The 17,667-nt window shown below is 44.0% G+C and overlaps 1 protein-coding gene across 1 annotated transcript in view; it reads left to right on the forward strand.

Annotated features, from left to right (window-relative positions):
• CFAP74 (cilia and flagella associated protein 74) overlaps nt 1–17,667 on the forward strand; it is a 219,403-nt gene that overhangs the window by 61,622 nt on the left and 140,114 nt on the right. The window contains exons 13-15 of the mRNA XM_040427569.1: nt 2,630–2,803; nt 10,929–11,047; nt 16,990–17,056. Of these exons, the coding sequence (XP_040283503.1) occupies nt 2,630–2,803; nt 10,929–11,047; nt 16,990–17,056 (360 nt within the window). The remainder of the gene's footprint in view (nt 1–2,629; nt 2,804–10,928; nt 11,048–16,989; nt 17,057–17,667) is intronic.

Here is a 17,667-nt window from a genome sequence, read left to right on the forward strand (position 1 = left end):
CCTCCGGGCCGCGGCTCCGCAAAAAAATAGAACATGTCCTATTCTCGTCCGCAATTCCGAACAAGAATAGGCAGTTCTGTGGGGGGTGCCGGCCGGGTGTATTGCGGATCCGCAATTTACGGATCCGTAATACACTACGGACGTGTGAATGGACCCTAACAGGTCAGACAGTTTCATAGGTACAAATCTGCTGACAGATGCCCTTTAAAACCAGCTCAGCCAGCATCTCCCAAGGCTGATAACAGAGAACAATAGTATATACATTAAATATTAAATAGTATAGACATTAAATGGTCAGTGTCCCTTTATCTTTTTACATGTCGCTTCCAGTCAGCTAACCCATTGTCTTTCAGCATGGTCATGTGCTTATGTTTGATGCTGCGCTCTGATCAGAAGTGACTGCCTATGGACGAATGCCCTGGATATTCGCCTGCACGTCGATCTCTCAATGATTTGTCTCCTTTCCGTTTTCCGTGCACAGACTGCAAAGCCGCAGATCATATTGTGTTCGCTGGCTTGTGTACTATACATAACTGAACATGACGGGAGGGCTGCGAATTCAGAACCATTTCACGCTGCAATTTGCAATTCTGTTCTAATTGATTATTATTTTAAGGCCTATTTTTCAGCCTGTATCGAAGGAGCAAGGCTACACGCCGTGCAGTTACATTTCTAATTTTGCCCGTTTTTGCAAATCACTGTATCAGCTCTGGTTTTTATGGGCTATTCCATTATATCTACTGTGTCTGCAGATACCGTTTTATTGACTAATGTGAAGATCTTTAGAACCTTTGGGGGCGGGAGGTTTACCATTGTATATTATTTTTGTACAGACAGTTTTAGAAAATATTATACAGATTAAGCCTTTATTAAACAGCTATTTCATAAAAAAGCAATGTACGATTACCGACCTGAGATGTATTTGTTGCCTAAAACAACACAGCGCCTGTGATTGGTACTGGAGCTTGTCCCATTCACTTGAACGAGCCTAACTAGTACAAGCTGCAGTACCAGGCACAGCCACTTGTGGCGGTTCACCTCCCTTTCATTATGCTGATTGGCAGGGGCCACAGAGGTCAGGCACCATCCACCAAACATTGACGGCTAAAGCCTTAAAAAAAAAAATTGGCAAATTATTATCCTGTTGGTTATTGAGCATTGGTCAATAATTGGCAAGCCAGTTTTGTGTTACTAACTCAGAGCTCCGCATCCCCCATGTTCAGGAGGATCTGTCAGTTCTCCTGACATCCGTGGCGGACTGGAAACTTAAAGTGGCCCTGGAAAAAAACCTAAAAGTGGCCCCATGTTGTAGGTGGGGCCAGCAATTCCATAGTGCAGCACAAAATACCACCCCAGCAGAGCCAAATACACAGTGCAGCACAATATACTGCCGCCCCTGCCGCAGCATTCAACTTTATCACCATCCCGAGGACGGCAACACAGTTGAATTCAGGAGGGCACCTTCTTCTGCCAGCCAGATGCTCCCAGCGTTTATTAATTCTGAGAGCATCAGATTGCTATGTACCTGACTGGCGGCCATAAGAAGGGCTTGGGCAGCCTCCTAGGCATCAGCCCACCCAGAAATTACCCTTTCGGGTTTGTGGCCAGTCCACCCCTGCCTGACATGTCTGTTCAAGTAAATACTTTTCCTCCCATGAAGTTATGGTTCTGGAGCCCATTCTTTGTGCCATTCCTCAGTTATTCCTCTTAGAAGCTTTTGAATAAAATGGCTGGGGTCTTACCAGTTGGGTGTGTCCCCCTGCGCTGTCTGCCACTACCTTCAATCAGTGCTGCCAGTGTCAGACTGGGTATGGACACACCTGTTTGATGACCAGTTGTCAGTGTCATACGTAATCAGGAGGAATAACAAAGGAACAGCGCAGTGACAAATTATGAAAAAAAATGCTCCAGAATTCTTTTTTTATGGGTAATACAAGTATTTACTGAAAGCAGCATGTCTTGAGCGGTGCTCTTTAAAGGGGTTGTACCAAGTTTGTACCTGATCCCTTAGCATTGGGGATAAGTATCTGATAGCGGGAGGTCTGACCACTGTGACCTTCATCTCTCCAAAGAGTGGCAGACCAGTTTCCCTGTATGAATAGGGCGGCACATCACATTTGTGCACTGCCGCTCCATTCATTCTATGTGGGACTGCTGCAGATAGTCGAGTGCAGTCCCATAGAGAATGATCAGAACATTGACATTAGCCACAACAAGGGGAGCTTAGGATGTTACTGCATATTGTTTTATTACTGGCCTCAATGCATTAATAGTATTCGGTACAATAATTACTCAACACAGAACGTGGGACCTATTTAGGATTAAAACAAGCACAGAGACGTTCAAGGGTGGACCTCCGTCTGAGCCTTGGATGTAAACCGTTTGCAGTCTAAGAATGGCTAGCTGTCTTGGCTCTATTTCCTTGTCAAATCCCAAGGCTTGTTGGAAAGTCGGATCTTGACTCATAGGGAGGAACTTCCAATAGGTGACGATGGTGAGATGGTTCTCTTTCTTGGGAGAGTACTATAATTTTTTTTTTTAATAAATCCATAATTTGAGACATTCAGGATGATCTTAAATCGATAAGCAATCAATTGTTCCACACTGACCCACGTTTATCCTTATTTAGGTACCAAACGATGACATAGGCACGAAGCCTCTAGGGGGCAGTAAAATGGAAAAAGAAATTATGACTGAAACCCTAAGGAAGCTTCAGAATGGCATTGTCGAAAAGCAGGTGGTCTCTGGACATGAGTTTAAAGGCTGTCCATTTTATAGCAAACCAAAGATGATCCACTTCAAGGTTAGTATCACATTGTTGTCAGAAATGAATTTAACAATTTGGCTTTTACTAATATTTGCTTACATTTTTTGTGATGTTTGATTGTCTGTGGAAGTCAACTGAGGCTACATTCACATCTGCATTTTTGCTGGATCCATCATGAATCACAATAAACTCTTCCGTTTCCGTCTCTAAAACCATTGTTGGGGGACTCCACGACCATCCAAACTATTACGTGGTCTGACCATGCACCTATATGTATGTCTATAGCAGAACAGTATACAACATCACCATACTCTGTGTGGAGGCTTAATAATTATATCTTGCAGAGTCCACGATACTCTCCTCAATCCATTCAATGTCTAAAAAATTATTTTCAAGACAATGATAATGGTCAGACCTCGGATAGTACTCTCTGGTGCGCGATGAAAGCAACATTGAGAGGTCATTTCCTTAAACAAGGAAATGTTATCTATATGATTTAATGTTGAGAAGACTTAAGCTTAACCATTATTAGCAGAGCAATAGAGGTGAAGCTTTGTTGGCCAGACAATTGAAGTCCCGCACGGCAAAGTCTAGAATCCCTTTTTTGTTACGTTCAGACGGCTCGCGGGTGAGTTTGTCCTCTATTACGTCTCATTGTACAATCTTTCAACTGACTCATCTACCTCACAACCAACCTTACCCAACATTCAGGCGTTTTTAGACCATCTTTGCTTACCTAAAATAACGGAAGCTCAGGGAGATCTAATATCTTCAGCATTTTCCCAACAAGAGATTTCATTAGCGATCAAAACCATGAAACTTGGTAAATCACCAGGCCCCGGATGGCCTCACCGATGAGTTTTATAAAATTCATAGTGAGTTGTTAGCTCCATACTTAGCCAGAGTTTACAATGAAGCGCCCTCATCTGGGACCCTTCCCAAAGATGTTAAATGCTTTGATTGTAGATAGTAGATGGTTGAATCACACTCTTGGTGGGGAAATTTTCGTGGGTGTCAGGAAAATGGCTCCCAGGCTGAGTTGCAATGTAGAGAAAGACTCCTGAAATCCACTTGTATGCTTTAAGTGCAGTACTTTATTGCATAGGCTGTTTTCCAGTTCATATGTGAGAGTGGATTTCAGGAGTCTTTCTCTACAAATGCTTTGATTGTGACCCTCCTGAAACCAGGGAAATCCCCAGATGCCCCTCCTAATTTCAGACCAATATCACTCTTAAACGCTGATTTAAAACTTTACGTTAAGATCATAGCGACACAATTATCCAACATTCTCCCGACCTTGATAGACGCGGATCAAGTTGGATTCGTGAAACAACGTCAAACAGTGGACGGCACACGTCGCTTCTTAGACATTATGTCGGTGGTGGCTGAAGATCGAACGCCTTCTCTGCTCCTATCTCTGGATGCCGAGAAGGCGTTCACCGGATTCACTGGGGTTATCTTGAGGCGGTCCTTTGCAAATTTGGGCTTCCTTCAAGAATCACATCTTCCATTCTAGCTTGATACACTAATCCCTCAGCAAGAGTTTTCTCCTCAGGGTCCCTTTCATCTTCTTTTGACATCACAAATGGTACCCACCAAGGGTGTCCTTTATCACCTCTTCTATTTGCTTTATTGATGGAGCCGTTTGCTCAACACATTCGCATGTCCCCAAAATATTTCAGTAGGAGGCACGGAACACAGAATAGGCCTTTTTGCTGACGATTTCATTATCTCAATCACTGATCCTATCACCTCCCTTAAATCTGTAGCGAATATTATTGTGCAGTGTACTCAAGTCGGCTATTATAAAGTTAACTCCCATAAATCCCTTATGCTAGGCATGCATCTACCAGATGAACTCAAACGATTAATCTCATTGCGTTTTCCATTTAAGTCGACTACTGATAGCATTTGCTACCTAGGCATCACTCTAACATTTCCCCTTAAAAACTTACAAGTTACTAACTATGCCTTTCTTACCCGCCAGCTCAAACAAGATATTTCAGCATACTCTCACTACCAGCTTTCTTGGGTAGGCCGCATAGCAGCAGTTAAAATGTTTTTTTTTACCCAAGATTCTATACTTATTTTGGAATTTACCTATTATGGTTCCTCGTCTTGTGATAGCCTCCCTACAAAGACAGTTCATATGGAACAAACAAAGAGAAAGGGTTTCAGCCGATATATTATATCGCTGTCACGGCTGAGGATGGGGGAAATCCTCAGCCGTGTGGAGCCCGGTGATGTTATGGCTGCTTGGCCATGAAGACAGGATTAGGGAGCAGGTCACCTCCTAAAGGCATCCCTAACCTGACCCTGACTCCTAGCTACATGAGCCAACCTAGATGGTAGGAGGGCTCATGCTCCGGAACCTAGAAGTCCCTGCTAGCCCTCAAGATGGCCCTAAACTAGGAGCTGAGTAAGACAACCCACTCCTCCTAGACACGGAGGAGCAGGAGTCTCAACGGCCAAGCTGCAGGAAAAGGGGAGACATAAACAGCTCTATGGATATGGCAGGTGAACAAAGAGTTCCACCTACCTGCCACAGCCTTGCTGACTGGATCCCTGTGTTAGCAGGGTGCAGATCACAAACGCATCCCCACACAGGGACCCAGATCCATAGCTGCACAAAATCACATGTAAAACATCAAACGGACATCACACATAACTAGAAATAAACTTAATGAGACATTATGGTTATGACCACAGGGGTGGCTCTTACTGGCAGGTAATAAAGACATGAGGCTGCTTTCAGCTAAGCATGGCTGAAGCAACCTGCAGAGCTGCAAAAGCAGTGAGGCTTTATAGGCCAAGAAGCCACACCCCACAGTCGGACACACCCAGTGAGACACACACACACACTGGGAAGGGAGTTAACCCTTCCAGCACCAAAGAAGGGAAACACACATAAAAAGGAAAAGTGTCCAAACAACACATACACTGTGGCTGTTGCCGCAGGCAACGACATGGGTGGCACTCATGTCCAGGGAGTCAGCCCGAAGGCTGGGACACTGCCACCACATGTACAACAACGACCAAACGTTGCCACGGGCAACCACAATGAGGGGAAGATGTACGTGCACACCAGACATAACACAGAGTGTACACAGACATACCAAAGTGCATTCATACTCGCACACAACTCCTAGGAAACCGCACACATAGCTGTTGTCCGCGGCAACCGCACCTGAGGCCAACTACATTATGCCTCAAGCTGCGGTTGACACTACAACCCAAAACCGCGGGCAACAGTATGCGGCTCCCAAGGAGTCACGGCCAAAACCGTGGCCGTGACAATCGCCCTATTAGATTAGGAGGACTAGGTTGCCCTTGTCTTATTACTTATTATAGAGCTACCATCTTAGATCAACTAAAGAATTGATGGGTTAATGATAATACAAAGCGCTGGGTTCAAATGGAAACTAGCTTATTGCAAGCTCCCTCCTTGCAATACATACTCTGGCAGGGAGTTCTCTCCAAAAAATCTCTGCGTTCTCCCTCTGTGACTAGTCAGGCGGGATTATCGCTATGGAACAATTGTCCGCTCATACCCAAGGTTCTCCCGTTTAGAACTATAGATGCTCCGTTGTCGGCTTTTACAGCCTGCCTACCAGACACAAACTTTTCACTATGGGAGTCCAGGGAATCCTTTCCATAGCCCATATGATGAATAACAATAATCTACGTACTTTCCTTTTCTGAATTAAGGGACCGATTCCATGTACAGTACAGACCAAAAGTTTGGACACACCTTCTCATTCAAAGAGTTTTCTTTATTTTCATGACTATGAAAATTGTAGATTCACACTGAAGGCATCAAAACTATAAATTAACACATCTGGAATTATATACATAACAAACAAGTGTGAAACAACTGAAAATATGTCATATTCTAGGTTCTTCAAAGTAGCCACCTTTTGCTTTGATTACTGCTTTGCACACTCTTGGCATTCTCTTGATGAGCTTCAAGAGGTAGTCCCCTGAAATGTTTTTCACTTCACAGGTGTGCCCTGTCAGGTTTAATAAGTGGGATTTCTTGCCTTATAAATGGGGTTGGGACCATCAGTTGCGTTGAGGAGAAGTCAGGTGGATACACAGCTGATAGTCCTACTGAATAGACTGTTAGAATTTGTATTATGGCAAGAAAAAAGGAGCTAAGTAAAGAAAAATGAGTGGCCATCATTACTTTAAGAAATGAAGGTCAGTCAGCCTAAAAATTGGGAAAACTTTGAAAGTAAGGTCTATTTGACCATGAAGGAGAGTGATGGGGTGCTGCGCCAGATGACCTGGGCTCCACAGTCACCGGACCTGAACCCAATCGAGATGGTTTGGGGTGAGCTGGACCGCAGAGTGAAGGCAAAAGGGCCAACAAGTGCTAAACATCTCTGGGAACTCCTTCAAGACTGTTGGAAGACCATTTCAGGGGACTACCTCTTGAAGCTCATCAAGAGAATGCCAAGAGTGTGCAAAGCAGTAATCAAAGCAAAAGGTGGCTACTTTGAAGAACCTAGAATATGACATATTTTCAGTTGTTTCACACTTGTTTGTTATGTATATAATTCCACATGTGTTAATTCATAGTTTTGATGCCTTCATAGTCATGAAAATAAAGAAAACTCTTTGAATGAGAAGGTGTGTCCAAACTTTTGGTCTGTACTGTACCTAAAGAGGATTTTTACAAATATCTTCAGCTTCGTCACTTATTGTCATCTACAAACACCAAGCAGGACACACTATCCACCACATACACTGCCTACTTCCAAAATCCTTTGGTGTTTGCAAAGGGCATTTCTGTGGCGTATCGAGAATTACAATCTACTACCACCCCTAAAAAACTAAAAAATGGGAAAGGGATCTAAATAAGACCTTTATGCCAGCACAGTGGTCCTTTGTGTTTTCACTAAGTTCAACCACATCTCGATGCGTTAACCATCTAGAAGCATCAAGGAAACTACTTTATAGATGGTATTATACCCCATATAGGTTGTCTGTCATTTATCCTGCAACATCAAGTCTCTGTTGTTGAGGCTCAAATGCCACGGGCACTTTAATGCATATTTGGTAGCAATGTTCTAGCATAAACCTACTTTGGTCTCCCATTATAGCTCTCATGGAATCGGTGATAGATTTCCGATTCCCCATGGCCTTATTATCACTGGGTCTAGATAAATTACAATTAGCAGATGTCACAATCCTCTCTCACATTCTTATAGTGCCAGGGTAGCAATAGGTAAAAAATGGAAAAGTACAGATCTTCCCTCCATATATGAAATCCTAGCCAAAGTACACTACAATTACAATATGGAACTACTAATTGCCAAAAGATTAAACCAGTTACCTAGATATAGTGTAAGATGGAAGAAATGGTCTATATTCGTGGTGGGTAATTATCCTTCCTTACCACAGCCTTAAATATAATTAAAAATCATATCACTAAAGGAAACTATGCAACTTCCATAAGTATGGTGTAGCACGTATTTGTTGCTCTGTTGTTTTCTTTTCTTTCCTTTCTTGATTACATTTTACAATATTTTTTTTTTTTCAAATGTCATGTTATATAAAATCTTAGGAATGCACTTTACCTCATTTCTAATTCATTGCATTGTATGACTATGGGACATGTAGCATTTTGGACACATTCTGTAATGTTTAATTCTTAATACAATATATGTTAAATAAAACCATTGTTGGGGGACGGATCCGTCTTGCTCCGCATCCCAGGATGCTCTCAAAAACGCGGCTTGCTGCGCTATTGTGTGCTTCATGGGAACGCAATGAAACGGAACGGAACGGAACGCATTCTGGTGCACTCTGTTCCCTTCAGTTCAGTTTTGTCCCCATTCACAATGAATGGGGACAAAACTGACCGTTTTCCCCCCGCTATTATAATCCTATGACGGATCTCAATAGCGGAAAGCGTAATCGCAGGTGTGAAAGTAGCCTTTTTCCACTGCATTGTCCATGATATTACAAATCACATACATGTCGTAATAGCTTTTTGTGCTTTGTGTTTTCTCCGTTAGTTTCAGCATGTCTTCTCTGCAACAGAGAATAGATCCGATGTGCATATTAGTTTTTTATTTTACAATGGACTTGTACAGAATCAATTAGAAATAAAACCTCTGTTTGCCTCCATATAAAATCAGAGGCACAGTAGAGACCGGATGGGCCTCCGTACAAAACATCCCTAGGACAGCTGTGCGCTTGAGTCCTAATTGTAAGACAGAGATCGACATTGCATTTGCAGCTCTTACACAGTTGTGCGCTTGGCAGCTGAAGTTGGTGGTTATGTTGGTCCCATGTTCATATGTGCCCGCATTGCTGAGAAAAATACAGTTTTAATACATGCAAATGAGCCTCTAGGAGCAACGGGGGCGTTGACGTTACACCTAGATGCTCCACTTTCTCTGTAACTGTCACGGCCTGTACAGTTTGATTGACAGGGCCAGGCAGTGAAAACATCATAACGCCTGGTCCGGTCTATCAAATCGAGAGGGCGCAGTAGTTGCAGAGAGAGCAGAGCCTCTAGGTGTAACAGCAACGCTGGCACATATGAACATGTGACCAACACAGACGCCTTCAGTTGCCAGGCGCACATGTAACAGGTCAGCCAGTGTCATAGGCACAAATCTGCTGACAGGTGCCCTTTTAAAGCCTATCTGTCTTCTGAATTTGCTGACCTATGTACCGTAAGTACGGCATAGTACAGCAGCAGGTCGTCCTTTTAGCCCAAAATGACTCAAAAATAGTTTTTGCCATTTAAAATGCTGAAGGACTCTTTTTGATGAGTCTGTTCATGGAGAGAGCACTCCCCGTTCCCGCTCTGCAGGGCGCCCTTATACACAGCAGCCTCTCAATCACCAGTCAGTGTACTCCTAATACCGACTTGTCTGCTTTCTGAGACCACGTGGAAAGGCGCGCTGTTGAGATCTGTTCACATGGGGCAGTGCTAAATGGTGGCCGGCGCTGTGCCTATGGGTTGGTGGGGGCTTAGCCTGATAGCAGAGGTCTCCCGCCTGCAGGTTCTGTGCCATTTTGGCTGCTAGGAGTGCAGACCTCTAGCTTTAATATGCAGCACGTTACACAGGGCAGCAAATTCTCAGTTTTATATAAAATGTTTTATCTTGTAAACCACCTTTACTTCTAGAATAAGAAGCGATATATATACCACTTTTCTTCCCTGCCGCTTCCAGCGTCGCACTCCGGTCCTGCATCGCTGACGTCACCTTCTTGGTTGCAGCAGTGACGTTCGTTACATGCAGGTCACCGTGCAGCCAGTCAGTGGCCCCAGCAGGGGACGGGACAGCAACACTGCAGCCAGGAAAACATACAACAGGGAGGATCGGAGCGCGGAGCAGGAAGCCACCGGGGAGAAAAGGAGTGAAAAACTCTTCTTTTGTTGTTTTAGGCCATTTACAGCTGCTGCTCGAGTTTTTATTTAACTCTCACAATCCCTTTAAGCATAATACTTAAAGGGGTTGTCGCTCTTCAGCAAGTGGCATTTATCATGTAGAGAAAGTTAATACAAGGCACTTACTAATGTATTGTGATTGTCTATATTGCTTCCTTGGCCTGAGACCATGGGAGCAAACGTAGGCCGTTGCGATTTCCTGTGTGCAAACACGGCCACCGCTATTGGATTGCAGGTGGTCGTAACCATGGAAGCGGGCAGTGTATAATGTGATGGAAAATATTAATCCAGCCAGCAAAGGAGGCAATATGGACAATCACAATACATTAGGAAGTGGCTTGTATTAACTTCTTCTACATAATAAATGCTATTTGCTGAAGTGAGACAGCCCCTTTAAAGAGGTTTTCCCACAAACAGCGTTTATCCTCTATCCCTAGAAGAAATCCTTTTAGTCTGATGGGTTTCAGACTACTTATTTCTTCAGCATTTATGAGAGCGGGGGTCCTAGTTCCGTGTTCCTCTGTTTTGTTTGAGCCACGGTTTTGTTTGTCCACTGCTGCTACATTGAACTCTATAGGACCGTCTGAGTTTGCCAAGTACAGCTCTCGACCAACAACGGGGACCCCGACAGTCAGACCCCACCTATCAGACACATCGCCTTTAAGGTTAAAAAAACATCACTGCTCCAAGATTTAAAAGAAAAAAAAACAATCACATTTCTTGCCTTCTCACCCTGCTTTTACTTTTCAGGACCTTGATGTGGGTAAGACATATAAGAAAAAAATCACTTTGACAAATGCATCCTATACGATTAATTTCTGCAAACTAGTGGGAGTAAGTGATCATCTGAAGGATTTCATCACCATCCAGTAAGTAATTCATCATTCACATGCACTTAGAAGCTGTTCTGTATCTGAAGTAGATCCAGGAGGCGAGTTTAGAGCAGCGAGTTAATAACGGTTTGCTTTTGATGACATTGCTGTATTGAGTACTATACGTTGTACAGTACATAGGGGCACATTTATTTAGACCGTCATTTTAGGCTGGCGGTGGATCGCCAAAGTTATGTAGAGGCGCCAGCTTCTACATAACTTGGGCGTATCCACCGCCGATTCTAAATGTAAGACAGTTTCCTTACTGTCTTACATTTAGACCAGGCGTAGAAAATGATGAATGAGACAGGTCTACCAGCCCGTCAGTGAGGGTCATTTCGCAGCGGACTGCCATCTTTAGTAAGGTGGACTCACCCGTCCAGCGATGCACAGGTAAGCCCTTACCTGTGCCGTGAGCCGGTCTGAAATCAAATGCAGTCACCGGGAGCAGGCAGTTCCAGGAACAGCCGCCGGGGGCCTTCATCGGGCTGTTCTCGGAACTGCCTGCTCCCGGTGACTGCATTTGATTGCAGACTGGCTCACGGCACAGGTAAGGGCTTACCTGTGCATCGCCGGACGGGTGAGTCTAACCTTACTAAAGATGGCAGCCCGCATGTGTTCGCTGGCGAACACTGCGAACTGACCATCACTGCAGCCCGTCTCTTTCCCGGCTACGCTCCCTTTTTTAGACCTGGCATGAGCGGGGGAGAAGTTGCAGATTCTACCACACCATGGCGTGCGACAGAATCTGCGCCAGATGTTTTCCACAAAAGTGGTGTTTATCTGTTTGTAAAAGACCCCTTTACAGTGGTCCCTCAGGTTTAATTTCATTCCATTTCAGATCCAGTGATGGTTGCCATGATCTGGTAATGAACTACCGTATTTTTCTCCCTATAAGATGCACTGAAAATGTCAGTGCATCTTATGGGGTGAATACTAATGAGTGCTTCCATTATAAGGTATTTTCATTACAAGATGGATATTTAATGAATGTAATAATTAAAATGATTGTGATCTTATGCAAATGAGATGTAATATTGCCTGGAAATTTTGGTCTGCTAAGGCACATGTTCCTGTAAGGCCTCATGCACACGAAACGGGGTTCCGTTGTTCCGTGATCTGTGTCCGTTTTTTTTTCTGTGTGTCTTCCTTGATTTTTGGAGGATCACCAGACAAGAAAAGTGAAAAAAAAATCTAAGTCAAGTTTGACTTGAAAATGATATATAAAAAAAAGGAAACGGATCACGGACGCGGATGACAATCTTGTGTGCCTCCGTGTTTTTTTACGGACCCATTGACCTGAATGGGTCCGCGAACCGTTGTCCGTCAAAAAAATAGGACAGGTCATATTTTTTTGGACGGACTGGAAACACGGATCACGGACGCGGATGACAAACGGTGCATTTTACAAGTTTTCCACGGACCCATTGAGAGTCAATGGGTCCGCAGAAAATCACGGAAAACGGAACAACGGACACGGATGCACACAACGGTCGTGTGCATGATGCCTAAAGGGAATGTATCGCCTCTATTTTATTTCATATATTTTTTTTAACGTTCTAATTGTAGAGTTTTATTTTATTTTCATTTCCTGTACATGATTATTATGGCGGCCATCTTGTAAACAGCATTTAGAGATTTACAGCAGGCTCATGGACTGTAGGCACAGTGGTCTGGGCAGAGGCTTACTTTGCATCTATGGGAGGGTTACTGGGCATGCTCTGTGACCTGTTCAGAGGTAATTGTGCAGGGAGGGGATAGAAAGCCTGTGACCATCATCTATTGTGAATGGTGGATCGATCATGTGTTATCTGCACAGTGGTTTTACCAGTCATTGTAATCCTGCCTGTGATGATAATGAGGTGACTGCTAAAAAACAATCTCTGCAGAACAGTAAGTGGCGCCTATTATTAGGCTTAGTGGCCAGAGTGAATATTAAAGGATTTAAAACATTTTTTTTTAAAAACATAGTGACATGGAAAATGAAAAATAACATCACCCAAAAAAAATTATATATATATATATATATATATATATATATATATATAGTTACGGAAGTTCAGGGCAGCACACCTGATAGCCGGTAATTGGGTGCCAGCGATGAAGACACTTTACCAAGGTGTATAATATAAAATAAAAAATAACACCGCAGCACATCCAATGGTGAAGAAAAAAGTGGAATCCTTTATTCACCTATGCGACGTATCGGTCCGCTTACTGGGACCATTCTCAAGCATTGCTTGAGAATGGTCCCAGTAAGCGGACCGAAACGTCGCATAGGTGAATAAAGGATTCCACTTTTTTCTTCACCATTGGATGTGCTGCGGTGTTATTTTTTATTTTATATATATATATATATATATTTATATTTAACATAGAAACTTGATTTAAACAATAGGTTATTTTCTGATGACCCTTTAAATTCCACATGTGTGTCTTGGACCTCTTTGTGGTAACTTCCCGTATTGTGAGATTTCCTTCCCCCCCCCCCCCCCCAAACTGAACAGTTTTTAAAACTTTCATTATTTTCGAGCTGAGGACTGTCTATCACATTGAGGTATGAGTGATGGATATAGTGTGACACTGTTTATTAGCCGGTGGAAGCAATATGTCACATTACAGAAATAGATTATCACTGCTGCTCACTGGTGACAAGGGAACAATGAAGGTTGCAGGGAAGCACGGTGTACCCTTCATTTTAGTGGTATATATTCAGGGCTATATATAATACAGTATGCTTTCCTACATAAATATATCGTGGATGACTTGGTTATGTTGTTACTATGTAATTATTCCATAGAGTAGCACAAGTCTTCCTGAGAACCCAAGGTCAAAACCCGAATCCCGACACCTAAGGGCACGTTCACATGGTGTTTTTTTTCCTGCAGAATTTTGTTGTGGACATGTCCTATCTCGGCGCGGTCATGGCTTTAAACTGCCACTCCACAATCTTCAGCACGGCCTCCCATTGAAAATAATGGGAGGCAGAAAGGACACAGCCGCCGGCAGAATTTTGGTGCGGGTGTCTGCACAGAAATATCGCTACATAAAAACGCTGTGTGACCAGGCTTCTTTTACACATTCTCTGCCAGTAACAACGTCCAATCCACTTTCATTCTCATTGCTCAATGATTATGAGGGGGGTATACAATTTGTGATTAATGTGATCTCTCATGCCCCCCTTTCCCCCCCATACACTTTTACATTATGTTGGCAGCACATCTTCGGTTTACATGGAGAGATGTGCTCCCAAAAAACAATCATTTTTGCAGCCGTATAAAATACGCCAACAAATGAGCTTTTGGCCGACTGTTTACAGGGGGCAATGACTGAGAACAAATGGCTTGTGTACAATCCCCTGAAGTGAGTATTCCAGTAGGATATGACATAAATCTCAGATAGGTGCAAGTCCCACCTGTGGCACCCGCTCCTATTTTAGAAACGGGGCCATGCTGTTAACGAAAAGCACCCTGTTAATGTGCACCGCCCTCCCCATTCATGGCTATGGGACTTCTGAAAATAGCCAAGCCTAGTTCTTGAGATAGGAGTGGGTCCCAGAGGTGGGACCCGCAGCTATCAGATATTTATGACATATTCTATCGATATGCCAGAAATTTCCCATGTGAGACTGTAACGGACCGTTTCAGCAGACAAGGGGTTAAAATCCGTTTAGGCGATGTGCCCCTTTCTGAGAGACAGGCACAGCTACTGCAGAACACCAAACTCCCGACTGGATACAAAATAGCACTCCAAACTGGAACCTCACGAATAGCTGCTAGCAGACGAACAGGAATCAGCTTACACTCCTGGCAATCAGTCTCTAACAGCATACAGTGGATCCCCCCAATAACAAGACAAGGCTCCATGTTGAGGGTCAAGCAGTGGTCTGAGGTGCTGGCATACCCAGCCTGGTTTTTATTACAGTTGTTGCAAATACAGGTCCGCCCACAGGGAGGTATAAAACAACCAAGCCCATCTGGTGTACACGCCCCTAGGGGACCAGAAGGAAGACTGGGACACAGGACAGATATGCAGCACTGCAGGATACACAGAGACAATCCATCCCCACAATGCATCATGGTTTCCTCCTCTCTGCCCTGGAGACACCCGAGGAGTAATCCAATTATCTCTCAAGACAAAGAGAAATCACCAATACACATGTGGGGACAACAGAACAGAAATCACCATTTAAACATACAATGTCACAACCCTTTTCAATACACAGACATTTAACATCCCAAAATGGCACGAATTAGACCAGGAGTTCAAGTTAGTTCAAGTCCTTTGTGAACAAATGAGGCTTGGCTGATGAGAGGGCCCATAATCCTGGGGCAAGAGGCCAGCAGCCAGGCCCCTCCAAAACCCAGTGGCGAGGTTGGTTTCGCCACAGAGACTACTACCAAATCAAATACCAAATACACTGGTATTTTGGTAGTGACAAGTGGTGACATGCAAAATATTGTGAGGCTACTGTGTGGTAATGCCTAGAAAATGTACTCATCTGTAAAGATATGGAATGCTAATATTATAGAATTCATTTCTTCCCTGGAAGAACCTGCATAAAGAGATTGCTCTCAGTCACTAAAAGGACCGCCTACTGGACTCCTAAGCCATGACTGAGCAGAGATCTAAACAGTGGCCTCCTACTGGACTGGACTCCTAAGCCATGACTGAGCAGAGATATAAACAGTGGGCTCCTACTGGACTGGACTCCTAAGCCATGACTGAGCAGAGATATAAACAGTGGGCTCCTACTGGACTGGACTCCTAAGCCATGACTGACCAGAGATATAAACAGTGGGCTCCTACTGGACTGGACTCCTAAGCCATGACTGAGTAGAGATATATCTTTTCCCATAAAACTACAGTATATATCTATATGCTCAGCTTCATCTGCTCCATAACATGCTGCCTACTGTATTTTCAACATCACAAGTTCTCTTTAAGTAGACTTAAAGGTGTTATCAAAGCTCTATAATGACCCCCTCCAATTACCAGACACCTTATATAGGTTATACTTACCTCGCTCTCGGACACCCTTGTCGCTCCTGATCCCCACATGGCCACCGCTACATGGATGTTTAGATCCGCGCGACGTGGGCAGCCAATAGCAGGCAGCTACGGGGACGAGCCTCCTTAGCAGCACCTGCAATGCTAGGGAGGCTCCTCCCCGTCACGGCCTGCTATTGGCTAAAATCACTGGATGTTTGATCCACGCGGCGGGGAGATGCAATGGCGGCTGTGCGGGGATCAGGAGCGGAGCAGGTTTCCGGGAGCAGTGTAAATATAAACTATATGAGGTGCCTGGGCACTGGGGGGGTCATTATAGGGGTTGGATAACCCTTTTAACATGATATGCCATAAATGACCAACAGATGCAGGTCCCACCTCTGGGATCAGCTCCTATCTTCATCCACAGTGTCTGTGCATGCGCAGCTTTATAAGATCTCTTCTATAGGAGTTCTGAAAATAGCCATACGCATGATCTGTTATTTTGGAAATTTATGGAAGTGTATGGATAGAGCCGCGCACACGCAGCCACCTCTTCATTCAAAGCAGCCGCAAGACAGGACTCCGTTCTTAAAATAGGGCTGGGCCCTGTACCTATCTTGCACCTCTCAGACATTAATGACATATCCTTTGGATATGTTATAAATGTCCCAGATGGGAATACCCCATTCAGGATGAGTTAGAGGAGCAGATCAACGAAAATAACGGAAGTAACTGAGACGAGCAGAGCTGAACATACAGAGTCTGTTCCGTTACCGTTTGGAAACCTGTGGTTTTTTACCAGACAAAAAAGTCCTGCATGCAGGACTTGTGTCCAGTCTGTTTGATGGAATCTGCGATGGAGACCCTGAACAGATGCTCCAACGCAGATGTGAACATATTGAGGCTCGATGTATTTGGAGTTGTAAACTTTGTTTTGGTTTTTATAGGTTTGACCCTCCTGGACAGATGTCTGCTGGAATGTCATGTGAAATGATTGTAATGTTTAAACCGATGGTAAGATATATGTATGAGGACACCACTATTTAAGGCAGTTACATACTATTTGATACATTACGCACATATTTTTTCTCTATAGATATATTCATACTGCATATAGAGCCTGCCACAGTACCCCCATACCAGAGTCAGCCATAGCCAGCCACAGTCTGTTAACAGAGACCCCTTAAAGGGAATCTGTCACCAGTTTTATGGTGACCTAACTAAGGGCAAAATAAACTAGCTACAGATCCCCTTAGCAAAATGCTGCGTCACTTTCTTTAAATGACCCAGCCGTTTTGCTAAAATCTTCTGTTAAACAGCTCCAGCGCATGCACATGAGTCCCCATATTCATGAGCTCATGGCTCTCCCCGCCCACCTGCTGCTGATTCGGCTGGAAAAAACTGTCAATCAAAACAGGTGGGCGGGGAGAGCCGTGAGCTCATGAATATGGGGACTCATGGGCATGCGCTGGAGCTGTTAGAACCTAGAGGCATAAGACTGGTGACCCATTCCCTTTGCATTTTTCCATAACTGATCCAGCTCCAATGCCCCATAACATACTCTTCCCCATAACCTGGCTAATCATACAATATTCTACGACTTTCCACTTTGATCATTCTGATAG

The sequence above is a fragment of the Bufo bufo genome, chromosome 1, assembly GCF_905171765.1.
Source record: "Bufo bufo chromosome 1, aBufBuf1.1, whole genome shotgun sequence".
NCBI classification, from domain to species: domain Eukaryota; kingdom Metazoa; phylum Chordata; class Amphibia; order Anura; family Bufonidae; genus Bufo; species Bufo bufo.